This window comes from Danio aesculapii, chromosome 17, assembly GCF_903798145.1.
Source record: "Danio aesculapii chromosome 17, fDanAes4.1, whole genome shotgun sequence".
Classification (NCBI taxonomy): domain Eukaryota; kingdom Metazoa; phylum Chordata; class Actinopteri; order Cypriniformes; family Danionidae; genus Danio; species Danio aesculapii.
This window is the reverse complement of record NC_079451.1, coordinates 10,157,522-10,183,736: the sequence shown is the minus strand read 5'-3', so window position 1 is coordinate 10,183,736 and position 26,215 is coordinate 10,157,522. Positions and strand designations below refer to the sequence as shown.

General features: G+C 36.2%; 2 protein-coding genes across 2 annotated transcripts in view; both read right to left on the bottom strand.

The window, feature by feature from the left end:
* znf106a (zinc finger protein 106a) overlaps positions 1 to 15,800 on the bottom strand; it is a 34,814-nt gene extending 19,014 nt beyond the window's left edge. Inside the window, exons 1-11 of the mRNA XM_056476570.1 lie at positions 15,697 to 15,800; positions 7,725 to 7,825; positions 7,553 to 7,614; positions 5,509 to 5,703; positions 2,963 to 4,723; positions 2,429 to 2,828; positions 2,241 to 2,310; positions 1,994 to 2,148; positions 1,842 to 1,902; positions 1,399 to 1,665; positions 578 to 1,310 (exon numbers count right to left, since the gene is read on the bottom strand). Coding sequence (XP_056332545.1) covers positions 578 to 1,310; positions 1,399 to 1,665; positions 1,842 to 1,902; positions 1,994 to 2,148; positions 2,241 to 2,310; positions 2,429 to 2,828; positions 2,963 to 4,723; positions 5,509 to 5,703; positions 7,553 to 7,614; positions 7,725 to 7,778 — 3,758 coding nt within the window. The 5' untranslated portion in view covers positions 7,779 to 7,825; positions 15,697 to 15,800. The remainder of the gene's footprint in view (positions 1 to 577; positions 1,311 to 1,398; positions 1,666 to 1,841; positions 1,903 to 1,993; positions 2,149 to 2,240; positions 2,311 to 2,428; positions 2,829 to 2,962; positions 4,724 to 5,508; positions 5,704 to 7,552; positions 7,615 to 7,724; positions 7,826 to 15,696) is intronic.
* A 471-nt stretch (positions 15,801 to 16,271) lies between these two features.
* On the bottom strand, positions 16,272 to 24,795 carry pacc1 (proton activated chloride channel 1). Its single transcript, XM_056476951.1, has 8 exons — positions 24,518 to 24,795; positions 24,274 to 24,370; positions 22,004 to 22,216; positions 20,713 to 20,867; positions 20,480 to 20,622; positions 20,258 to 20,399; positions 17,220 to 17,327; positions 16,272 to 17,128 (listed from the first exon to the last, which is right to left on the bottom strand). The coding sequence occupies exons 1-8, from the start codon at positions 24,551 to 24,553 to the stop codon at positions 16,967 to 16,969; spliced, it is 1,056 nt and encodes a 351-aa protein (XP_056332926.1). The 5' UTR covers positions 24,554 to 24,795; the 3' UTR covers positions 16,272 to 16,966.
* Between the last annotated feature and the right edge of the window lie 1,420 nt (positions 24,796 to 26,215).

Sequence of the window (26,215 nt, the reverse complement as noted above, 5' to 3'; positions counted from 1 at the left end):
TGGTGTTAGTAAACTGAATAGTGATGTTTCATCGTTTTTTTTTCACTGTAAACGCTGAGTAACGTCATGTTCCGGTGTCCTTTAACGTTTGCCAAATTAATTAAATAAATAACCGAACTACCAAGCAGTTCTTGTCATGAGTACAACTGGATTAACAATAGAGAGGAGACACACTCACTCATGTAAGAGAATTTTGATCGCACAATACAAAATAAATAAATCCAACCCAAATGCCCGATAGCTCCTTCCAGGGGTCCATTACGGTAATTACAATAGGGTGTCCCACTCATCATTTTAATTTTGCAAGTGGCCCCTTTGTGTCTTTATGTACCCTACACACTTGTTGCACAATTCTACAGTACCCACAGGAGACTTCTTCCCAACAATCAAAGCTGTTTCAAAAGCATGGTTTCAAAGGAAGACAGACTTGGGGTGACATTTGGGACTGGACCTAGAAACCTCCATGGCTTAGTGGTTGGTAGGAGTTCAACTGAAGAAAGTGGTCTTTCAGTAGTAGTATTGGACACCCTTGCTCTAATGTATTAAGAAATCAGTCCAAATAGTGCATCAAACTTACCTTTCAATAGCCTTGACTATACTGCTAGTGCCAATTTCACTAGTGGAAGTGACCTCATTACAGGCAAGATTTTGTAGATCTGTTATCGCTTGGTCTTCTATTGTGTGCATAGTAGCTGGCTCCTTGGTCAACTCCTTGGCTGCCTTTTCAGGCATCTCATCTGGGTCTGAGGAATCTAAATTGACAAAATCAGTGGGCACAGGTGGAGGAAGCTCCACAATCTCCAGATCCGATGAATCAGAACTGGCTTCATTCAACGGTGATTTGGCGAGCTTTAATCCCTTTGGTTGTGGCTTCGAAGCTTCAGTCACCACCATCTCCTCAATCTTATCTTTCTTCTCTGGTGTTGAGGGAGAGGTAAAGAGGTCATTGGATCGCTGATGAGATCGGCACTTGCGGGTTGGTCGAAGAGCAGGCTGCGCTATATCAAGCTCAGATTCACTCATTTCAGGCTGCTCATTTCCCTTGGCTTTCTTAAGGCACTTTCTCTTTTTCAACTTTCGAACTCGCTTAACTGGATTACTTTCAGAGAGGTTTGAGGGAGACAGTGGCTTGGGAGAGAGGGATGCAGACATGAGTGGGGAAGAAGGGTTGGCTAACCCATCTTGAGAGCTTTGACAAACTTCTATGACGGGCGATGGCTGTAATCTGTGATCTAATGTAGTGGTCTCGAAAGTTAAGCTTGTAGCATCTTGTGAAGAGTCCATCCTACTGTTGTTCCTGACGGTAGTTTCTATTTTAAATAAAGAATAAACTGTCTTTTATTCATTGCTGTTAGCAATTACTACTTTTAAAACTGCCATTCTGTGATTGGAACTTACCTGTTTGACAAGCTGCAAACGCCATTTGGACAGATGTGGTACTTTGAGCCCCTGGGTTGGGGCTGTTGACAATGTTATGCTCAGAAATGGGCTTACATGGAGAAACAGGCTCCTTTTTAATGGTAACAGGCTGGGAGGAGGTTGAGGTTGTTGAATGGGGATCTGAGGATGGATGAACAGGGTTGGCAGTGATCTGAGAAACTTGGGTTGATGAAGTGTTCAAGCTCTCCTCACTGCTCCTGTGTCTTTCTTTTGGCTCAAATTCACCTGAAAGAGGGTACCGAAGAGTACAGAGAGTACAGTTTGTGTCCACATGCATTTAAATATGATCCATACTGTAAATTGCCAGTCAACCATATTTACAGGTCAATTTTATAGCATGAACTCCATGAAAAGTATGTTATTATATATAATTACAAGATTATTGCTTTTTGCTAGTGTACCTTGCATTCCTTGAAGAATTTCAATGCGCTCAGTTCTCAAAGAGTTCATCTCAGCGGTTACCTGTAAAAAAAAAATATATATATATATATACACATTACAGCCCTGCCAGAGTTCGAAAAAACTGAATACATTTGACATTGTTTAGTCTTACCTGTTGTTTTACCATAAGCAGACGTTGTACTTCCAAGTAGGCAGCTTGCAAGGCAGCACGTGCCTGAATGAGACTATTATCTACTGCCTGAAGAGAGTTGTTCAGCTCCTCCTCACGGAGAGATACAGCTAACAACTGATCCACTTGACAACGCTCTGCAAACCACAATACATACCAACATTAAAATACCCCCCAAAAAGGAAATAGCAGTTTTGTTTACATAATAGCATTAACTTGTTTCCTCTACCTTTCTTAGCCTTAATTTTTCGCCTCTTGTTTTTCCGATCTTCATTAGGAATCTCTGGAGATACAACATCCTACGCAAAAGACCCAGTTAGGCACAACTATGTAGCAAGACATCAAAATTTTTAGAGTCAAAGCTATTGCGTTCAATATATGCAAAGTATAATCCACAATGGAAAGTATGATGCTTACCCCATGAGCTCTGCGTTTCTTCCCAGTTCCTTGCGTATCAATTAGTTCAGTCTCTGATGCACAGTCAACATCTATTTCAACATCCTCAACACCCTTGGCATGCCCTTTTGAACTCTGAAACTCCAGATGACCTGTGGACTCCTGCAAATCTTCTCTTTTTGCTGGGTGTAAGGAGCCAAAAGCAGAAGAGTCTCGCAGTGGGACTACAGCATTGACGACGGAGCTGGAGCCAGCAGGGCTATCCTTAACCACATTACTTTCAGACAAGCTACGCTTGCGGGTATGCACTTGACTGGAGTCAAACAGAGAGTCCCAATGAAAGCCCTCAGATAGAGGCACATCATCTTCATCCATCTGGTTGAGACCCTCAGGTTCACAGGGCACCATTTCTATACCAAATCTAAAATTATCCATGACAAATACAGAGTTAGGGTAAAAAGAAATAGATAAATAAAATGTTAACTGTATTTCAGACTTGAAACATTTCGTGATTTTTTTGATTAACAGCAAAAAAATGACATTTTAATGTAGTACCTTGGTAGGCCCTTGCCTTGCTTCTTCCGGTTTACTTCCTGGTACACCTGGTCCCAGTTAACATTCCGCCTGGAGCCAGAGGAGCTGATGAGTTGACGCAAGGTGGGTTTAAGTCCAGAGTCCTTCTCAGCTTCATTCTTTCGCATGTCACTCACATTCCTAATACGTCTGGCATTATTTAAGTTGGGTTCATGAGATGCTGCTTTGACTTTGGTACCCATATGACGGTTCAGATCCCTCTGGAGACATGCAGGCAAGGCAAGTTTACTTAAGGAGGGCACAGAGTCACTTGTTGTTTGTTGGGATGGATTGCTGTGGGACCCCTCATCAACTAAGCACAAACCTTCATCCAGTGTTTCCATAACTTGATCTTGTACTGGTACATGAGGATTTTCCTCCATTTCACCACTGTCCTCCTCATCTTCGTGGTCTATAGTAGAGGTACTAACTTGCAAGGACTGCAGGAATGGCCCACATTCACTGCGCACATTGCTGATCTGTATTATAGTTTCAGTACTGGTTAATTGCTCTCGGTCAATGCTGACACGCCTGTCAAAACCATGTGTTTCTTGTCCCCTGTTCTTTTGCAGTTTCATCTTACTTTCAAGTAATGCTTGATTCTTGTTTGATTCTAAACTTTCTACTGGCATATTATTTGATCCTAGGAGGTAGCTGTTTGGGCCAGATGTGTCAATGGAGGTATTTCTATCAAGCAAAGTCTCCTTGGCTTTTCTCAGCATCTCCGAAAGCAGACTGTCTTGCTGTGCACTGGACGAGCCATGTTGTGGGATTTCTGAGCTTGAATGTGAATGCTTAGAACTTTTTGAGCTGACAGAATCTTGACTTCCTGCTTTTTTGAGGGTCCTCTTTGAACAATTTTCAGGAAGCTTGGTGGGCATCTCTGTTCTTCTAGTGGTGGAGGTTGAGGAAAAACTGTCCTTGCTACAACTACTACTATTCTTAGAGGAAATCTTCTGCTCCATGGAATTACTCTCTTCACAGAAAGTGGTTTTATGATGCCAGCGTTTTTGATCTGCTTTGGATTTACTCTCTATGCCCTGACTGCCCTTGTTAAAACTTTGCGCATTTAAGTTTTCAGGAGATTCTACATCTGACTTTTCTAATGTTGGGTGAGGGTTAGTCTGACATGAGGGATCCCCAAATTTAGCTGATGGATATGGTGCCCAACGATAAGCCTTCTCTGACTTCTGACCCTTACCTTTGTTGGGATCATGATCACCAGATTCTTCTAGGCTCTGTTCACCCTGTACCTGATTCTCAAATCTGTTAGGTGTCCTCTGTTGCTCTCTTGTAGACGATGTAAAGAACTTATGTGATGGTATGCATTGACCCCAAGGTACATTAAACCGACTATTGTTCCAGGGAAACTGCTGTCTTAGATGTGGAGGGCAGACTCCATACCTGCCTTGCTTACCACCCCAGACATTTCCTTGGTTGTGCAAGCTCCCTCCCTGACGACCAAAAGACCCCCACTTTTGTAAGTCAGGTGGTCCTTCAGCATGCCATGTGGCACACCTAACCTGTCGGCTAGGGTTAAACCATTTGTTGCGTTCAGGGGATGAAAATCTTAAATTCTGCCATTCAGAGCCTCTACCCCTTTTGGGCATCTGTGGAAAGTTAGAATATGGCCGATCCCAAGTGCCACAGGGCTGATACGTCATATTTCTTGTCCGAAGTTCCTGCCACTTTCTTATATTGTCTTGCTCTTCTTTAGCCTGCTTTGCAGCAGCCTCTTCTTTCCTGATGGGAGGTCAATATATTAAGGTGACAGAATGATATAACAGCTATAAACTGTCACAATGAGGATGGTAGATCAATGCAATTTTACTTAAAACAAGTTATTTCATCAAACCTTTATTATTAGATTAATTAGAAACTCTTTCTTTTTTCATTTAAATCATGTTTTGTCTTGATTTTCAATGATCTTGTCTTCATTTCCATGTAATCATAAAAATTTGCATTTGATGACAGTTGTTTTGTTAAGATCTTCAAGGATGTTTTGTGGCTGAGGCTGACCACAGAAATATTGAGGAACATACAGGCTTAGTTTTACCTTATGAAAAAAGAATCAAGCCAACATTAAGAAAACAACTTCTCACCATGATCTAAATTAAATGATTTCTGGACTCTCAGGGCATCTGGTCAGGATTTCTGTCAGTAATCACCATCTATTACTTTTACAGCATGGTGCATAAAAATAGTTGTTGAGGTCAAACTATTTAAAGACATACAGCCCATGCTGTTAAGGGTTGAGCTGCAGGGGTATGGTAGGGGGAGTGCATCCAAGAGTGTGAGAGTGCAAGTGTTGCAGTCTTGGCTGTTTAAGGCCTCAAGTGACACCAGACTCCAGTGTCAGAAATGTTTGCAGAACAGTTTAATATAGAGCTGTTGTACTTACACAAACATGCTATTACAAAATATAAAAAAACATACCACCTAAAAACTACCTGATAACTGACAAGTCTTCAAACACCATCGTCTTACAATTTAGATTTTTTTTTTAAAACATAGCAGGCAAAACTCACCTGATCATTTCTTTGCGATTTTCAATGAGCCTCACAATGTCTTTGTCAAAGTACTCTTCATCTTGGTCTTCGTTTAAGTGATGCCGCTTCTGATTGTCAACACGCTGTTTATGTAAAGGGCTGGAGATGTGACTGGCATAGTCGGTCAGGCTCACCTCTGTTATGCCGCAGACCCGGCACTCGTGTCCACAGTCCCTGGGGACAGAGGAGAAGAAAGGCTGCTCAATGCTTCCTTCAGGCATGGCTACTTCTCGGAGCAGTCGTCTAATCAGTTAGGTTCCTTTTAAGAGATCAGGAGGCAAACTGACTTTGCAAACATAAAAATAAAATCCAACTAGTTACTGAAACAGAAAAAAAAACAATGCAATCTTCCTGATCTTGTGGTTTATCTTCACGGGGTTCACAACTGGTTTAAGGGGAACTGGCATGAACAGAAGGCAGTGGGAGACATTGAGCTCAGAGGGGTGACCACCCGCTCAGCAGCTGCTGAGCCTTAGCACGCTGTCATGATGGAGTCCGCTGTGCTCTGAGATGTGGCTAGGCAGAGCTGTTGGATTTTGGTGTATTAAATCACACCCTCCAAACTGTCTCCTCCTTCCTCTGCTCTTTAGGACTGCAACAGGGGCTGGACTCTTGGGCAAGCTGTAATATGAGCTGCTTACATTTGCCAGCTTAAAAACCCCTCTGATATAGCTGCCATCTTCAGTGCCAAACCCGTGAGCTGATAAGATTCCTGCTGTTGACAGTTGGTCTATCCCCTAAAAAATGGTGTCAGGACAGCTTGCCATTTTTCAGTCAGCATTCAGCATTTCAAAATATTTTTGTTTGTGTGTGTGATTGTAATCATGATTAGAATTATCACTATGTTGTAAAAGGAATTTCCATTTGTTTAAGTAAATTATTGGTTAATAGCTCCGATTGTTCCGATTAATAATCTAAACCAGTGGGGCCAAATCTGGCTCATTGACATCTAAAATTCAATGTACTTATCAAGGGATAAATTTGAAACTGTACACTTTCAAAGGGTTTAAAAGTTCACACAAAAAAATTTATACATCCTTGTCCAAATCCTATTCAAATTTCTTTCTTCTGTTGAACACAAAATAAGATATCTTTAAAAACAGTGGCAGTTCGAACCCATTGACTTCTATAGTAATTTTTTTGCTTACTATGAAAGAAAATGAGTGCAAGCAACCAGCATCCTTAAAATGTCTTCCTTTGTGTTCAACAGAAGAAAGAAACTCCCAAAAGTTTAAAACCACATAGGTGGTGATTTTTATTCTGGGGGTCAACTAAATACAAACAAAAAAAAAACTGTAGAGAAGAAGTTCCTAGAAGACCTACTACTTCCGCTGAGATTCTGAAATCCAACTACAACATAAACTTTACCATTCTGTGAGGTCACGGTTGAGACTACATTCAAGTGATGTGATGCAACTAACGCAGGTAGGTAATGTGATAACAACAACATGGTGGATGACATATATCTAAATTCATACAACCCATATTTCTAATAGAAACAAGAACATACATTTTAAATAACTACGAAGAAAGGTCAAGTAATTTATACTCAGTTTAAAGGCCTTGATCAGAGTGTTTAATTAGAATTGTAGCTAATCTGTGCAAGACAGTGTTCCTCTAGAAACAAGTTTGTGAACCCCTGCTCTATACTAAGTTACATTGATTTTATAAAGATCATGGGGTGCAATTATCTAAAACATGGAAAACTTCTACAAGTACTGTAGGTGTTTGTGTGTTTTAACTTCAGATTTCAGTACCCTCCTCATTTAAGAATGTCATTCTCACTTTTCACATTCCAGAGATGTACATAATAGTCACATGAGGCAGTTGTCGTTTGTCGGTCCTGACAGTTGTTTCTAATGTACCTATATATACTTCTGGGTTAAGGCAGCTGCCTCGGCTTATCTCTCCACTGACTAAAGAAGACACGTGCCTTACAGAGCACATGCTTTTCAATAGTGCCAATAACCATATTAAGGTTTTCCATCCACAGATTTAACATTGGTCTTCCATTTCCTCTTACCGGCCTTTCAGATTCTCCAGCTCTCGGTGGTGCAACATACTTCTTATGTGCTCTTCCATCTCCTAAAAAAATAGGACATGGCATATACACAAGTCAAACACGTTTGTACAATACAAGAGCAACTAAATTACAGATTTCTACAAAGAAGGACTGGGACAATGTGTATGTTTACCTGTTTGGAGCTGTAGACAGTTTCACAAAGAATGCATTTTAGTTCTTTAACCATCTTGAAAGATGTTACTGTATCTCAGGCCAGCTCAAATAAACAGGATTCTGCATAGAAAAAATAATAATAATAATCACAACATGCAACATAACACTTAAAGTGCTTGTCAAAAATGATTTGGGTTACAAGTTTGATTCTCTAACCATCAAATCCACAACTGCAGTATCTTAAAACACAATTCTGACAAAAGTAATTCTGAGAAAATAACAAAATTTTAGATTTATAAGGCAATCTATAATGAGCTAAATAAGCTAATGCTTCTGTAAATGCCCCATTTGTTGTGGTTTGATGAATAGAAAACAGTGTAATACAAAATACACTTCAAATTACTGTGAAACAAAACAACATGTGTACATAAAAAAATCATTTAGGTATTTACATTGGAAAATCACACCGAAACAAATCAAAATGAACACTTATGTTGTAAGTGTGAAGTGAATACTGGAAAATATGACAGAATGAGTAAAGAGACTTGTGCCTTTAAGGCAAGTCATTACGCTCGGTGGCCATGTTTGAAACACCTCTTGGGCAGTATGCGCAGGTATTGTTTGAATGGGGAAACACCAAATTCCCCAAAAATGCTTGCCAAGCTTATAATCAAATTTAATGTTAAGAATCAACAATAAAACTAAAAAAAACTACTCCCTCTTTAGTTTCATTTCTAAACGTTTGAGTGAGTCACACAAAATTCGCAGAAATTCACATCAGTTCTCTCCCAGAGAATCATCAGTCTATATCAGGGGTGTCCAAACTCCTGGAGAGTTTAGCTCCAACCCTAATCAAACACATATACCAACACAATCTCATGACAATTCGTAGCTTTTTGATTTAGTGGCTAATTCATATCAATTTGTACTATCTAATTCGTACAATATAGTACGATTTGCTGGGGTTGGGTGCCACGCCTTTTTTTTTTAAATCGTACATTTTCGTATCACTGAACTCAGATGCGTCCAAGCAAGTTGGAGCTAAACTCAGTAGGACATACCCCTGGTCTATATCAATCACTGATTTGCTCCTGAACTAGAATGTGGGGAGCCTATACAAGTGATATATATATATATATATATATATATATATATATATATTGGGGTTGGGTCGATAGACGATGCCATCGTCCATCAGACATCATGATGGTGAGCCGGCATCGCGATCCTCCTTATATTAAAAAAGGAGTTTGAAAAGGCCTTTTGCTAGATACTCATCAAAATAAGCACCACCGGTTAAAATGTAGCCAGTGACAGCATTCAGAATTAGTCATGCACATATTTCAAAGATGACTGATCTTGATAATTTCATACTGGAGAGGCTTGTATTCAAAGGCACTGCCAAATCTTACATTAGACAGTGTGGCATCAGCAATGTGTGTAGTTGGACAAACTCCATCAGGAAAAATAAGAGGGTCACAGTGTTTCAGGGTCAGTGTTTCTGGCTCCAGCGCAAGATGCCAAAGGACACAAAACAGGAACAGCTCTCAAGTCAGAAGGCTAAACGCAGCACGCTGAAAGTGTAGCACACAAGCTAACCGCAAACCCCTGCAGGCCAGGGTCAAGTCTAGACATGTTCAACTGGAGACAGCAGGTCATTCCACTGATTCTTAAGAAGTGGACAAATGAGAGTGCAAAAAAGAAATAACCTTTACAGAGACAAATTAAACTACATTTTTGCATCCTGCAGTCCCCCAACTTTTCTATTAAAAATGCTTTTTAACCTGCCATCACTTATTGTCAACATTATAAGACAATAAATGGCAATTAAGATATTTTAAAATGCATCCTTATCTTAGCAGACATTTACATTTTCAGATCTGACCAACAATTATTTAACAAAAAAAACAGTAAAGTATTGGAAAGAATTTTGCTAGAGAAATATTCATTTTTTCTCCCAACGTCTTACTTGAAAACAGAAAATGTAATTTCATGGGAACTCAAATTGGTGGAGGAATTTTCATATATTTTGGTGATGTCCTAATATTAGAGGTTTTTGAAAAGGGATACATAGCATTTTAGAAAATATCTTTTTAGTTTTGAGGTACTTTATTTGCATATGCTGTCAATGGATTCCTTGGAAAGAAAAAACAAACATATGTATTAGGTTCATACCAGCATCTAGTAATGGCTTCTTTACCTAAAGCAAGGATGACTCTCCTGCTTTAAGTAAAGAAGCCATTATTAGATGCTGGTATGAAACTAATCCACCACAAATGCAAGATTTGATTGATGTATTGAAAAATATATTCATTATGGAGAAAATTACATACTGTGTGCCTAATCAAAAAGATACATTTGTTGATTTTTGGTTTGAATGTATTGAGTCCATCACTACCATTCAACCTAATGTCTTTTTGCTGTAGAATTTTTAAGATTTATTTTTATTGTTAAGATTGCTTACACCCCGCCCCCCTTCTGTATATACTTTTGATATGGATGTTATAAGAGAAGATAAAGGGATATTATGTTATGTTGCTGTCATGAAGATATTTGTCTTTCCTCTTTGATTTCAGGGAATTTAAACTGGAGAAGTTGTAACAGTGACAAATGTCTACTGTCTACTGATGTTGTGAAATACAGTGCATCTGGAAAGTATTCATAGCGCTTCACTTTTTCCACATTTTTTTAATGTTACAGCCTTATTCCAAAATGGATTAAACTTATTTATTTCCTCAAAATTGTACACACAATACCCCATAATGACAATGTGAAAAAAATGTTATTAAAAAAGCTGAAAAATCACATGTACAGAAGTATTCACAGCCTTTGCCGTGAAGCTCTACGTTGAGCTCAGGTACATTCTGTTTCCACTGCTTATTCTTGAGATGTTTCAGCAGCTTAATTGGAGTTCACCTGTGGTAAATTCAGTTGATTGGACATGATTTGAAAAGGCATACACCTGTCTATATAAGGTCCCAGTGTTGAGAGGGTTGCGTTCTTCTGTGGAGAGAAGAAAACCTTACAGAAGGACAACCATCTGTGCAGCAATTCACCAATCAGGCCTGTGTGGCCAGACGGAGGTCGCTCCCCGCCTGGAAATTGCCAAAACGTATCTGAAGGACTCTCAGACCATAAGAAACTAAATTCTCTGGTCTGATGACACTAAAATTGAACTCTTTTGGAGTGAATGCCAGGCGTTACGTTAGGAGAAAACCAGGCACCGCTCATCACCAAGCTAATACCATCCCTAAAGTGAAGCATGGTGGTGGCAGCAGTCAGGAAAGGGGGAAAGATGAATGCAGCAATGTACAGAGACATCCTGAATGAAAACCTGCTTCAGAGTGCTCTTGACCTCAGACTGGGGTGACAGTTTATCTTCCAGCAGAATATCAATCTTCCTGCCAAAATATCAATGAAGTGGCTTCACAAAAACTTGGTAAATGTCCTTGAGTGGCCCAGCCAGAGCCCACATCTAAATCCTATTGAACATCTCTGGAGTGATCTGAAAATGGCTGTACATCGTCGCTTCCCATCCAACCTGATAGATCTTGAGGAATAGAGGAATGGGCAAAAAGTCCCAAAGACAGGTGTGCCAAGCTTGTGGCATCATATTCTAAAAGACTTGAAGCTGTAATTGCTGCCAGAGGTGCATCAACAAAGTATTGAGCAAAGGCTGGGAATATTTCTATAAGTGTGATTTTTATTTATTTATTTTTTTTAAAGAAATTTGCAACAATTTCAAAAAATCTTTTTTCACATTGTCATTATGGGGTATTGTGTGTAGAATTTTGAGGAAATAAATGAATTTAATCAATTTTGAAATAAGGCTGTAACATTAAAATATGTGGAAAAAGTGAAGCGCTATGAATACTTTCCCGATGCACTATATCTCTTTGCAATAAAAACTTAAATAAATAAACTTTAAAAATCTAAATATTCATCTGATGAACCTGAATTTGTAGTTATTTTCAAATTAATAAATCAAGATTATGGAATTTATAAATTAGTGTGTTAAATCAAACAGTGAGTATGGTATTGTTTCAAAAGTTTGTTCTCAAGATTCACATATTTTTGCATTTTTTTAAAAAATCGGAGCCATTTAGTTTTTCTATTAATGCTCAATGCTTACGTGCATCAAGTGCTTCTGGAGGGGGGGAAATTATCTAAAAAATTTGAATAAATTCCCTTGAAATTGGATAATGGCATTGATCATTTTGACACAGGATATTTTACCAAGAGTGTATTTGAAATATTGTAAAACAACAAAATGTACTGAACCTGTCTGAGACTGATGTACTATCCACAGGTGGACTGTGGTAAGGGGGTCATTTATAGTGACAACTGCCCCTCATACTGGCTGATTTATTACAATTCTAATAAGTGTCTGACAGTGTTGATTTATAAAAAAAAATGTAAAAAATTTAAAAAATAATAAAAATAAATCGGGACACACCTTTAATTTGAGATCTTATAAAGCAGGTGCGTGTCATTGAAAAACATTATTTAAGATGTCAGTAAGTGTTGCTTTTGACAAAACAAGCCTTTTTCTCTAATAAAATAATATTTGTGTCCATTTAATTCCATATGAGTGACTGCACTCTTCACTGTTTTGGATTTAAATGGAAAACATAACACGTGCCATAAATCTGATGATAAAGTTCAAATCAATGTGATAGTTGAGTGAAACACATTCTGTTATTAATTCCTCATGACATTTACAATTGAAAACAAACATTTACATTTTTAAATCTAATAGCAGTTGTTCAGTATCTAAAGAATCAGTCATTACAAGATTCAGCAAAAGACTTAAGTTTAGTGTTTAATTAAAGGTGGAATAGGAGATCTTGGAAAATGCTAACGCTAGCCTGACAGCACTGAAAGCCACACAAAGCACCCTGTAAATCGTCATCCATAGCCACACCTCCTGAATGCACACTAGACAACATAACTACAATACATCACGCAACATTCACCAGTGAGAAAACTTTATAGAAAGGTTAGTAATTACAATAGCAAACTTAAAAAAGAAGGCAGGTTGCAGATGTTTGTCTGGCATTCTCTCTCTGAACCACGAACACACTGATAACATTATCGATTCTGTACAGGCTGCACACTACAGAGGTATACAATTATATATTTTTACAAGCAGGTAGGAGAGCCTATCATAATGTACAGACCAGGGTCATTGATTTAGCATGGACGGAGGGATGTGTCCCCACCAATTTCCAGCAATTACTGAAATGTCCACACCAAAAATGTAATCACCTTCAAAATAAAATAATGCGCCATCAAACACATAAGGACAGTGTGATTGGCTGGGCCTATTTATGCTGTTAACAACAGCTGTAATTAAGTTTGGATGTGAGAAGCACCAAAAGGAATTTTTCCAGTCCAGTAGCTGGTTTTTAAAGATTCAAGTTTTTAAAGTCAACTTCGTTTGGAGTCCACCACCATAATAACATTAACCAAGGCTGTGCAATTAATTCAGTTTCGATTTTGGCTTTCATGATCATCAAAAATAATAATCGCGATAAAACGGTTAAATTGCATCACGTGCCTCTCTAAATTTCTCTACATTCATACATCCTCAAAGCCAGATTACAGTAAAATCATGTAAATTGACTTTTGCAGCATGGGACGTGTTTCAATAATTGATATTCATATTATTAAGTATTTAAAGCCTTTTTTCATGTTTTTAAAAGCATGAAAGACAATTTGTGCTGTTCTATGCATGTATGTCCCCACCAATGTCAAGAGCAAATCTACACCCTTGGTTCAGATTGAATGTTTTGATTGGATGAACCTTCCTTGGTTCTAAACCTTCCTTAGAGTATTAAAGTACATATAAGCACGTTTGGACCACTTAATTTAATAATTGCCATCAGGATGTGATGAGACGTACAACCAGCATAACAAAATTTTTTTCTGAAGAAAATGACCTATTGCACATTTAACACATCTTAAAATCAAATAAAACAGCAGTGTAGTTTCAGTACAATGCAAAAATACCTTGGAGACATAGAGGTAAAGTTGGTTTTATATTCGCACATTCGTTCATTTAGAAGTCCCTATATTCTTAACCATGTTACTTTGAATATTCGATCAGAATTAGCATGCAAGGATGACTTCAAAACAACATTAACACTATCTAATTCACTGTGAACAATGCTGTACTTTGATAGTCATTGGCTGCTATTATGATTTCCCTATTTAGAATTTGAAAAAGAATACTTTTCTGAAATTATATTAATTATATTAAGGAGAATGTCTGAATATTTGAATATAAAACCAGCTTTACCTCTATTTGTAGGATCTATACAGGACAGATTAAAACAAATACTCAAATTGTCCTTTTGTCGAAAAAAATATTGGAAGTAGGCATGGGACGATAACCGGTTTTAAGGTGTACCGCAGTTTGTAAAAGTCAATGTTTTACAATCGCAAAATGTTTTGTTATACCATTTCTAAAGTATTTGTAGAGGGTTTTTTTTAAGTGTTTTCTTAATATGTTGTAAGGAAATCTGTTCTTTTGAAGGTAATGAAGATAACAGAAGTCAATGGTTTATTTTAATTATGTAGCCTGACATGTTTACTGATCCAAACTATTATAAATATTTCCTAAAATGTAATATATTGTGTTCGATGGGGAAAAAGTTTTTTTTTTTTACCAAGACATTTAAAAAATATATATATTTTACAGCAGTAAACACAATACTGTAAAACCGTGATTTTTTTCGCCAAGGTTATCATACCATCAGAAACTTATACCGAGCCATGCCTAATTGGGAGCATAACATATTTGATTCTTTCAATTTAAAGAAACTAAATATTAGCAACTTCAACTCTTAAATTTTACATAGACTCACAGGGATGGGTTACTGTTCTGTCAAAAAAGTCCGTCATGAGTATGTTTAAAAGAGTATGACTGGTATCTAATATGATGTATGGCTTTCGGCGAAAGGAGTACGCCTGATTGAGGTAAAAGTTGGTTTCATATTTAAACATTCTTTCATTTTTTAACAGTGACAACTTGTGACAGTATGTATAATGTTTATTATGCTACTTTGAATATTTCGGCCTGAAATTGCATGTAAATATGACTTCAAAACAACCTTAGCTCAATTTAACTGACTGTGAATAATTTGCACTTTGATAGTCATACTGATTATATGATTTCCCTGTTTAGAATTTGTAAATAATACTTCTCTGAAATTATATGATTATGGAGAAACTTTGAATGTACGAATAAAACCAACTTTACCACTAACATAAGCCTGTGGTATTTTGTGTGCCAATTGGTGTTTTCTGGATCACTGTTTAGTTTGTAAAGTGGCAAACATTTAAGAGAGACGTCATTTTGGCGCTCTGGGACAACGTGCTGTTTATGGTTGTACATGTAACCTAATTCGGAGGCTTAAACGTTAAATGTTTTAACAGAACAAGCCTAAAGCTAAATCAACGATGGTTGTAGGACACTTGCGTTTTTGTGATTATAATTATGTTTGTGTGGAATATCCTTATAAGAGAAAACTAATCACAAACTCATTTTGAAATGGGCTTCTAGGAGCCTCAAAGTTATGAAGGTGTGTACTTTGAGATTATGTAAAACGTGTTTTTAAACTACTTGTCGCATTTTTTTATCAATTTAAAAAGGACATTTTTTTAACTCGGTCATCCGAAAAATAGGCAAGCAGTCTTATTATTAGCGTGGGTAACGTTATCTCCTTCCTGTTAAGGCATGTTTGTTGCTTGCATTAGTTCTTTGGTTAATGCATGTGAGAGAATAATCCTGCTAACATCACTTGACAACATCCCAGTGTAAACTTATAGAAAGTTAGACTGTTAAAAAAATAAATGGGCGCAATTATTCAAACGTGCAGCGGTGTTGCTCAATGTGCAGATGTTTAGCATTCAGGCTAATGTTAACACACATTTGGGTTACGAAAGTGGCAAAACTACAATGGATTTAAAAAGTGTTTACTTTATACCTCTCAATTCACGCGGAGAACGAATTTCTCAGATTTCCACGAAAAAAACACCATTTCTATTCATATTCCTTGCTTCTTAGTAACGTTATGAGTGCCTTGCTACTGTGAACAAGGAAACAAATCGCATAATTCAAAATGGCCGCCCAAATTTTAAAGTAAAAGTCCCCAGCTAACGGTCTGCATTTCTTTAAGTAAAAACAGTCTATGGTAAAAACGTAAACAAATTCAATAAGGCCAAATAAAAGCATCAAAATAAAGGATTATTGGGAAAAACATATTGTTTCAAATTATGAGAGCACATTTTGTGTGTAAAACAGCCAAAGTTATACTTTTACATTAAACATTTTTGATTTATCAACATCATTGGAATAAATTTTTAAGCAATTTTCCAGCAAACACAGAAACTGTGAGAATGTTCCAGGGATGTTTTCTTAACCTAAAGGGAGTGGTCTATTTACATAAAGAAAACGTTCCCAGCGATAAACAACCATTTTGTTAGCCGGGTTTCTTTAAAAAGAGTAAAGAATGTAGGCAAAACTAGTGCTTGAGACGTTAAATTGTTTAAATATCAATATTTTTTAATCATTGAGGCCCTGTCAATTGTAATATTAATATGAATAAAGTGGTTTTAATAGTATTAAAAACTACATGAATTACATAATCTAAAAATTCAACAAACACCAGTCAGTCATTTCATTGTTAAACAGCACTGTAACAACACACAAACTGCCCATTACAAATAGCTTTGTAATGATTGCTAAATGATAAATGTTTTCAGAACATTTTAAATCACGGAAATAATTTCATAAGTTTGGAATTATACAACATATCTCAAGTTGATGTTTATAGAAATGTCTCTAAATGTTAATAGAAAACAGCAGCTGTGAAGAGTAATCTCCAACTTTAAGGAAACATTGCAAAAGAGTTACTTATTGATGGTCTAGAAATGCAACATAACCAAAGGCCCTTGTCATTAAAAGCCTTTTTTTTGCGTCAGCCAAATCCCTTCTTAGTCATCATTTTAACCAACTCAATCTCACGGAGAAAAGGTTTGAATAGTTAATATATCAGTGTCAAAACAACACAAATAAACTTTGCTCTTGTACTGTTGATCATGCGCCTCAGAGTTTTCACAATACTGTACAATATCCAGTTAAAATTGCTCCAGTTAAAACGTAATACATTCTTCCGGAAAATGTAGATCTGAAATGGCTCTGCAGAAGTCTCGATGATCTTAATTAAAACTCCAGAAGTGTAGTGTTGTCAGATTTTAGCCGATTTGGTTCATTTCTCTCATTTTTGCTCTTAAGTGTCTTTTGCGGATTCGGATCATCCACTTAATGCTGAGTTTGGCAAAGTCTGCTGCTTTAAACAGGGCCATGAAGACGCCACACAAAATGGCAATGGTGTTCCATGGGTTTGCGGTCACTATCTGTTAAAAAGAAGATAAAAGCACACTTAATTAGACTGTCTACAATGAATCTGATTATGTATTAGAATAATTTTTGACAGTGTTCACTTACATCTTTCACTTGCTGTATAAATGGATCTCGCCATTGGAACACAATGAAGAAAAGCTCATTGGTTTGCTCTTGTGGAGGCCTCTTGTCAATGTACTTCACAACACTAGACTAGAATTAAAATGTTGGTTAAAAATAAAACAGAATATCATATTTTTTTTAAAAAAGCAACTTTTTATCTCAAAATTCTTTTTAATTACACAATTGCAGGTTTGTAATTGACGCCTTTTACATCTGAAAATTTAGACTTTCTTTCAGAATTATGTGTACATCTCACAGTTATGAGCTTCTTTACTCGATAAGTTCAGAGTTTACAAAAATGCAATCGAGAGTTTATACCTCAAAATTCTGTCTTTTCATTTTGGGATGTTAAACAGTTATGCATTTGTATACTACAATTGTGAGATTCTATCAATAAAAAAATATATATCTTATATATCATCTATATTTTGCAACCTTGAAAATAGTGAAAATAAGTCTGAATAGTCTGAAATATATGCTCTTTTTTAAATTATTCTATATAAACTCAGAATTGCAAGAAAGTCAGAATTGTGAGATAAAAGCCAGTTTCACTAGTTCATTATTCCTATTATACAACAGAAATGAGCTTCCACCATAACCAAAAATCCTCTATTTTAGCATTTAGCACTTTAAAGTTGCCATAGATTAAAAAAAATAGAAGGTATGTGGCTTTAATTAGTGCACAAATTCTTCAGAAATAGGTTTACAGATTCATTTCCAGCAATTGACCCTAATGTGATATGGTTGGTTTTGACCATATTTGGAATGGTTGTGAATATTAATGAGCTCTGCTCTGATGCTCTGCAACTCGTGTCTGTTGATCACATACACACAGCTTAATGTACTCTGAAATACACATTTGCAAAATAATCATACTTCAGTTGTCAAAAAAATATTTTAACAAATTTAGTAGATTCCCTGTTAAAAGACAATCTTTTCAACCTATGCAGTAGAGAGGTTTATTTTCGCTAGAAGGAATGAGTAAGCTATCTTTATGCAAGAGTAACCTAGTTTTCACCTGAGTTGCCTTGTGGATGAAAAATAGGCTAAAGTATAATTATTCTCAGCAAAACGGGCCAACTGAAATGTATTTAGGGTTGTATTTTGTGTTGTTAATGTATACACGAAAACAGAGGCAGGAATTAATATCAACCTCTGCATAAACAGATGACGTTAATTGGAATGCTTTTACCTAAAAAAAAAGGACAGTATAGGGTTCCATGCTTTACCGGTACTATGGTAGTATAGCGATACTATTGCTCCAAAATACTGGCGGTGCCACTTTAATTTGTAAACGGTAGTATTGTCACTAATGGTTTCTCTACATTAGATAATGTTGCATGTGGAAAAGTCACTAAAATGCTCATGTTTGTGCAACAATAGATCATTTTATTTGAATATTTTGAGGAGCCCGTTAAGGTTGTAAAACTGTGTAGAATTCATGCCTTTTATGGTAGCCTGTTGCACGTTTTCTGACACTTCAGTTCAAATGCACATCTGAATCGGTTCATTTCTGTTCCTGTTAATATGATTTATTAGCAACCGAGAAAATCATTTTAAAAGAACGACTCAATGTGAAATTTTGAATTACTTTGGATTCTTACCTGATGAGACTGAAAAAAAAAAGAAAAACCCGAAATAGCAACAGGAAACATTTAAACAATTTTGACCACTTCATAAAGGCTAATTTTGTTGACAAAATGCTCGTTTTGTAACAAATTTCATTTGTTGTAATTGGTTTCTTTATTTTAATGTATTTTTGTTGGTCAGTTATATACAAAATAAACAAAAAGAATGAATACATTTTAGGTGAAGTGATGAGCCAACAATACTTTTTGGCTTTAAGAGAATCATGAATTACATTAAAGTAGGCCTATTATAACAAACAATATAGTATTTCTAACAACTTTATAGTTTGAGTTATGAATTACAGTATCGCAATAGTACTTGGTATCGTGATACTTTAGCTGGTATAGTATCATAAGATTAATGGTATCGCGACAACCCTATGACAGTAAGAGCAAAGTGATATGACACTATGCATAAATATGCAATAAACACTTATATTCTGCCGTTTATATGTGTTTGTTGCCCCATTACAAACACATGAGACAAATTTCACAATACACATGTTAAACTAACAAGATACAGTTAAAAAGACCTTCTGCCTCTTTGGGGGCACTGAATAATGACTGAATGTCTTTCCTCAATTTTGCATTCTGACAACAAGCTGAGCTCCATGCCTAGTTGCATTACCTGAGAGCTCTATTATTGCATTTCCTGTAGTAAAAGTGCATTTATTAACTCTTGTTAATAACTAAAATTGGAAAAATGTGCGTAATACATTTGTATGTAATTTGATAATTATGTACCCTCTCCTCTGTTCCTTTTTCTTTTTATTAAAAATTTTTTTTCTCATTTATTCCATTCTTCTTAAGAAATGTAAATTGATTTTGTTGTATAAGAAAACTGTACATGCTGGTTCTTGTTAATAATAAATAAAAATAAAAAAAGCTCTATAACGCTGGTCCTAATTTCAAAATAAGAGTCACACATGCATAGTATGTTTAATAGAAGCTTATATTGACTGAAAAAAGGGGGAATTTATCATTGTTGTAATCTCACAAGGAAACGCTAGGAAAATCTCACTAGGATACGCTGTGACCAATCCGCAGCCTGGGGTGTGTAAATTAATGATCCTGTGTGGATTGCCGCAGTCTGCGTTTTGTTGTGTAAAATTGTGTGTGTATTTACAGTCACGTGATTTACGTGAGAACAAGAATTGTTTTTGAGGTTCACAGTATGGCCATTTCCATGAACTGAACTCTTCTTATTCAGCTATGCCTAGGTATATCCAGATTTTCAGTCTATGGCACCATTAACTTTTACAAATGTAGCTTCAATCTACACCCCACTAATGTGAATGTTGCAAAGAACACAATCTCTTCATTTCCTATGGTCGTTTTAATGCTATTCATTTTATTATGCTGAAGTTGACAAAAACATCAAATATTTATTACCTCCTGTCTAAATTCTACTGATTCATTTCTTCTGCCTGATGTCCTGACCAAAGACATTTTGACCCACGTCCTAAAGCCTCCAGAGAAGGTCCACATGGAGTAGTTCCTTTCACAGTCCATCATAAATGCAGCTTTATCTGAACTGGTTAGAAATAAAACTGCATTTTAATTAAACAGTAAAACAAACCTAATTCATGGTAAACAGTTTTATATAGGATCTACCTTTCAAGCATGTCACTGAATTTAGCAAAAATCATGTAACTGATTGCGCTGAAATCCTCTTCTGTTTCATTTCGGCTAAACTGAAGGAATATAAGCTCTCGGTTTCTCACATCAGTCGGCCCTCTGAACACCAAAGCTCGCTTCTGTTGCCAAAAAAAAGATAAATGTTACATTAAAAAAGATTATTAATAGTAACATTTCTTCAGAAATACTTCAGATCTAAAAAAACATACTTCTGTCTGGTTTGAATACGGCCCATGGTAGATGACTTCCTCTTTTATACACTCTCTTTTCGCAAGTTTTTCCAAAGCAACAAGAGGTGGAATGTTGTCGTGATAGTGATGCATGCAGCTTAATAACTGTGCCTTCCCAGGATATAAAACAATTCCTGCACACAAAAGAATGATGAAAGATATTTAAAGGGTTACACTTACTGGCCACTTTATTAGGTACACCTTACTAGTACCGGGTTGGACCCCCTTTTGCCTTCAAAACTTCCTTAATCCTTCGTGGCAGATTCAACAAGGTACTGGAAATATTTCTCCGAAATTTTGGTCCATATTGACATGGTAGCATCACACAGTTGCTGAAGATTTGTCAGCTGCACATCTATGATGTGAATCTCCCGTTCCACCACATCCCTAAGGTGCTCTATTGGATTGAGATCTGGTGACTGTAGAGGCCATTTGAGTACAGTGAACTCATTGTCATATTCAAGGAACCAGTCTGAGATGATTTGCGCTTTATGACATGACGTGTTATCCTGCTGGATGTAGCCATCAGAAGATGGGTACACTGTGGTCACAAAGGGATGGACATGGTCAGCAACAATACTCAGGTAGGCTGTGGTGTTGGCATGATGCTCAATTGGTACTAATGGGTCCAAAGTGTGCCAAGAAAATATCCCCCACACCATTATACCACCATCACCAGCCTGAACCATTGATACAAGGCAGGATGGATCCATGCTTTCATGATCCTACTATACGAATGTTGCAGTAGAAATTGAGTCTCGTCAAACCAGGCAGCGTTTTGTATTTGTAGCCTCCATTTCCTGTTCTTAGCTGACAGGAGTGGCACCCGGTGTAGTCTTCTGCTGCTGTAGTCCATCTGCCTCAAGGTTGGACATGTTGTTTGTTCAGAGATGCTCTTCTGCATATGGTTGTAGTGAGTGGTTATTTGAGTTACTGTTGCCTTTCTATCAGCTTGAACCAGTCTGACCATTCTTTTTCTCTTCTGACCTCTGGCATCAACAAGGCATTTGCGCCCACAGAACTGCCACTCACTGGAGATTTCCTTTTTTTTCGCACATTCTCTATAAACTCTAGTAATTTTGGTTCCTTTTCTGGACTTTGAACATCTCAGGACAATTTCTGCCTAAGGAGGATGAGGGTGCTTCATCTAAAATAGCTTAATCTGTGTTCTGAAGATGAACAAAGGTCCCAGGAATGACATGAGGGTGAGTAATTAGTAACAGGATTTTCATTACTTTAGTGAACTAACCCTATAAATAGAAACACTCACCTGGTGCAGCAAACTCTTCGACCTCTTTGTATGAAACGGACATCACTGGGTGGTTGAGTTTGTCCAAGAAGTCTGAAACGGTTTGGTAGGCCAAGAACACAGCCACCGCAGTGAGCACCAAGTAAATGAGGACAAGGATTACTGTGAAAACATTCTTCAGGCAAGCTTTGTTGAAGCCAATGGGCATTAGATTGCCATCCACAACATCGTCATCTGCAATATATAATAAAAGTTCATTTTAAGCAATCTGTTTGATAAGGACACAATGAATACATTTAAAGTACACATGAAATCAAAACTAACCATATTGATTTTGTTAGCTCACATTGCTAGTTTTGTGGTGAACAATTCATCTGTACATGTCATTAAGAACAGAGATTGTTTGACCTTCTAATCTAAAACTAAAATCTGAAAAGGCACTTCCTGTTTGTTTTCAGTGAAATTCTGAGATTAAATCTGTCTGAGGTATTGGGCGTGGCTAACATACTTAACCAGGCTGCTTTTTAACAACAAACAGAAATAGTGAACAGGAGGTGTGTGTTAGGTTGTAATAACTCCCGAAACCCATTTTCCAGATCTATCTATCTATCTATCTATCTATCTATCTATCTATCTATCTATCTATCTATCTATCTATCTATCTATCTATCTATCTATCTATCTATCTATCTATCTATCTATCTATCTATCTATCTATCTATATATATATATATATATATATATATATATATATATATATATATATATACACATATACATACATATAGATATATACATACAGTTGAAGTCAGAATTATTAGCCCCCCTTTGAATTTTTTTTTTTTTTTTAATATTTCTCAAATTATGTTTAACAGAGCAAGGAAATTTTCACAGTATGTCTGATAATATTTTTTCTTCTGGAGAAAGTCTTATTTGTTTTATTTCGGCTAGAATAAAAGTTATTTGTAATTTTTTTAATTTACAACTTTAAAAATGCTCCAGTGTCCGTGTATCTGTGGTTACAGATGTTCGCGGGAAATGGACGTTTTTAAAATTTCAGTATCAAATTCCAGTATCGTGACAAGCCTAGTCATCAGCATCTTAAGTCCTTGAAAGTTCTTAATATTTATATTTTGAAAAAGTAAGTAAATTTATATGTATTTACGTTTGTATTATATCATCTTTGCATCCAATTTCAAAAAACAAATTATCGCTTATGTGAGGTGTTTCTAATGCAGCATCTATGGACAGGACAGTACATTTGACGTTAATCTCTTCTCTGGCTGCTATCATCAGTCTCACACTATTTTTTTCCTTTTTTTTTTGATATAACACCATCATGGCGTTTTTTTTGCATTATTTAAATAGGATCTAAAAAATACATTTGTTGTACTTTGTTGTAGTTTACCCAAGTAGGCCGCCTTCTGCTACTGAAAAACCAGGAAATTTTATTTTAAATTTAGACGAATTTTAAATTTAGAAGAAGTGTTCTCAGAGCACTATGGAAAATAATGAAACATTTTATAAAATAAAAACATATTTAAATTTTACTCAAACCCACAACTAAATCCATAAAGATTTTTCCAGAAACTGTGAATTTTTAAGATGTCTCTTAATTCTTTTCACATAAACACACACACCTTTTTGTTTTGATTATTTTTTTATTTACTTATTATGAAGTATTTACATATTATTTATCTTTTACAAATTTACTTTTTGGGACAATGCAGTTTGTTTCTTTAAAATGCAATTTATTAAGAAGAAAAACAAAAGGAATGAGAATCTGCACACTTCAGTCTTTAAAAATGCTTCATCAAAGTCCACAAAAATTGCAAAAAGATGTTTTTGTGGTTTTCATCTGTGGCCTCTGGATTTTCATCAGTACAGTTTTTATTCATCTCTTTGGATTTACTCATACAAACTGTTATTTTAGACATCTGACACGGCGCCTTTTCTTTGTGTACTGAGAAGGGAAATATTTATTGGTTCAGAGGTTATTCATTTATAAATTATTTATCTCAAGAGGGTAAAATTTTAATGAACATAGATAGATGGATGGAAGGATGGATAGATAGATAACTGTGTGTAAAAACAGTTTACCTTATGATTATGATTTTCTTTTATTTCAGCACCAATTAAACGTCTATCAAATCAACATCTAAAGATAATAATCCAATTATGTTTATAAATCAATGATAAACATGTTCACTATAAATATAATTCACCTATAAGAATACTAAAATATTTCTGTCGACATACATTCAGAACCAGACAACAGGAAAAGTTCGGACCTGGTAAAGGATCACAGGCTTCATCATCTTGCTCCACTTCAGAAACACCATTGTCCCGGATGGACTCTGCTGTCTCAGGACGCTCCTCTCCATTGAACTACGGTGCAGCAAGTGACAATTAAAAACAATACAGTTATTTGAATTTTGCATGAGTAAGAGAAGCGGTCAGCTGTTTTAATCACATGACCGGATGAATAAAACCTGCAGGATCTAACGTTAATAACCGCATTTGGAGACTCATTACCTCCCGATAAGAGCGCGATGTGTCTCTCCTCAGCATCGTGCTTCACCTCCGAATATCTGCGGTGTTTAAAGTTTGCCATCAACTTTCAGGAGCACATCCCGACTTTGAGACTCATTTCTAGCGGTGTCTTGAGGAGCTCGCGGGAGGCACAGCCGATGGCCAGAAAAACACATGCCAGGCGTGACATCACAGGAGCTCGGGGAGGGCTTCTGTAAAGTAACATCTTTACGGAAGTCTACCAATAGAGTATTTGGGTTTTGTAGTTATTTTGTTTTCTCTGACGATGCACATCCCTTTGCCGTACATTACTAAGCGTTCATCTTCTGTTATTGGAAGTCAGTGCTATTTGTGTGAACGAACTAAAACACGCTGTTCTGGGAAAGGGTTTTAGAGTGAGAGTAACGCGTGGCTAGTGGTGTGTTTAGATCACTTTAAAATCGTTGTCATTCATCTTCGAATTTTTCGTTTAGCCTTGAAGCGCGTGACTGACTGTTATGTCTTTGAATGACTGACGCTGGCGCTGGCCAATAGCATTCACATCACGCTGCAGTAGAGCATCTCATTGGTTGGATCACACTAAACACGCCTCTTCGCTGAACGAGTCGCTGTGCGTTTGTAGTTCATTTTCGGTGTTCAAAAGAATCGTTTAACCTGTAGATTTTTTTTTATTGCCGAATCCAGAAACAAAAAACAACTTTCAATCAGGGGCGGATTTTACCAATAAGCAAGCAGGAAATCTGACGGCCCCCAAATAAATACTTAAGTATAAATAGTACTATAAATTATATAAATAACATTGTATTTTATCATATTTTGTACGGTGAGTGTCTAAATTAAAATTTTCACGTAATTATTACATCTGCGCAAATGTGTCCCCTACTTTTATTCATGGACATGTCCAGTAGTCAAATCAGTAAAGATTTAGTTTTAAAAACGAAATAGTTCATTTATTATGTTTAGTTGTGAATTCATCTTAAGAAAACAAATCTTTTTTTATACAAAAAGTTTTATAAGGTGCTTTACATGTTGTTGTTGTTATTATTATTTTTCTTTATGATAAAACATAGAAAATGAGATCTAATGATATAAGAATAAAAACCTGCAAAATTATAATAATATAAAAAAAATTAAGTACAAAAGGTGCATTTAGAACTTTTGGGCCCCTTGGCTGGAATTGTTTAGGGTCCCAAAATCACTAAATCCGCCCCTGATTAGAATATCAATCAACAAGTGACATTGACAAAAAAAACACAAGACACGTGGAACAATGGAAAAAAATAACATCAAAGGAGATAAAGAGAAGAGAGAGAGGGGAAAAACATTAAAGGTTTTTCAAAATGCAAGGGTTAATTTAAGATTACTTGTATAAAGAACTTAAGAGCAGAGCATATTTTGACAGTTTTTAAAGCTTTCTTATGAGTTGATGCCGAAATCAACTTTATATAATTCTCCATATCTTTAATGAAGACCACACAGGCAGGTTTATTATTTGAGAATTTTCATTTGTGAATGTAAAATTTACTTAAGGCAGTAATTTAATATAAATTGGTGGTTCATTCCACTGTGGCGACCCTAGATTAATGAAGGGACTAAGCCGAAAAGAATATGAATGAAAATAATTAAATGTATTAAAATGCATATTTTCTTGGGTCCAAATTAGAATACCCAAAAATAGTAATTTTCACTTTCTGGTAGAAT

What these genes read in the sequence shown, in the direction of transcription:
- pacc1 (XM_056476951.1), bottom strand. Translation starts at nt 24,553, where the DNA reads ATGCTGAGGAGAGACACATCGCGCTCTTATCGGGAG. An exon ending in TTCAGTGACATGCTTGAAAG is followed by an intron (nt 20,400 to 20,479) that starts GTAGATCCTATA and finishes ATTTCTAACCAG; the next exon opens with TTCAGATAAAGCTGCATTTA. An exon ending in CAGTAGAATTTAGACAGGAG is followed by an intron (nt 17,328 to 20,257) that starts GTAATAAATATT and finishes TTTTAATTCTAG; the next exon opens with TCTAGTGTTGTGAAGTACAT.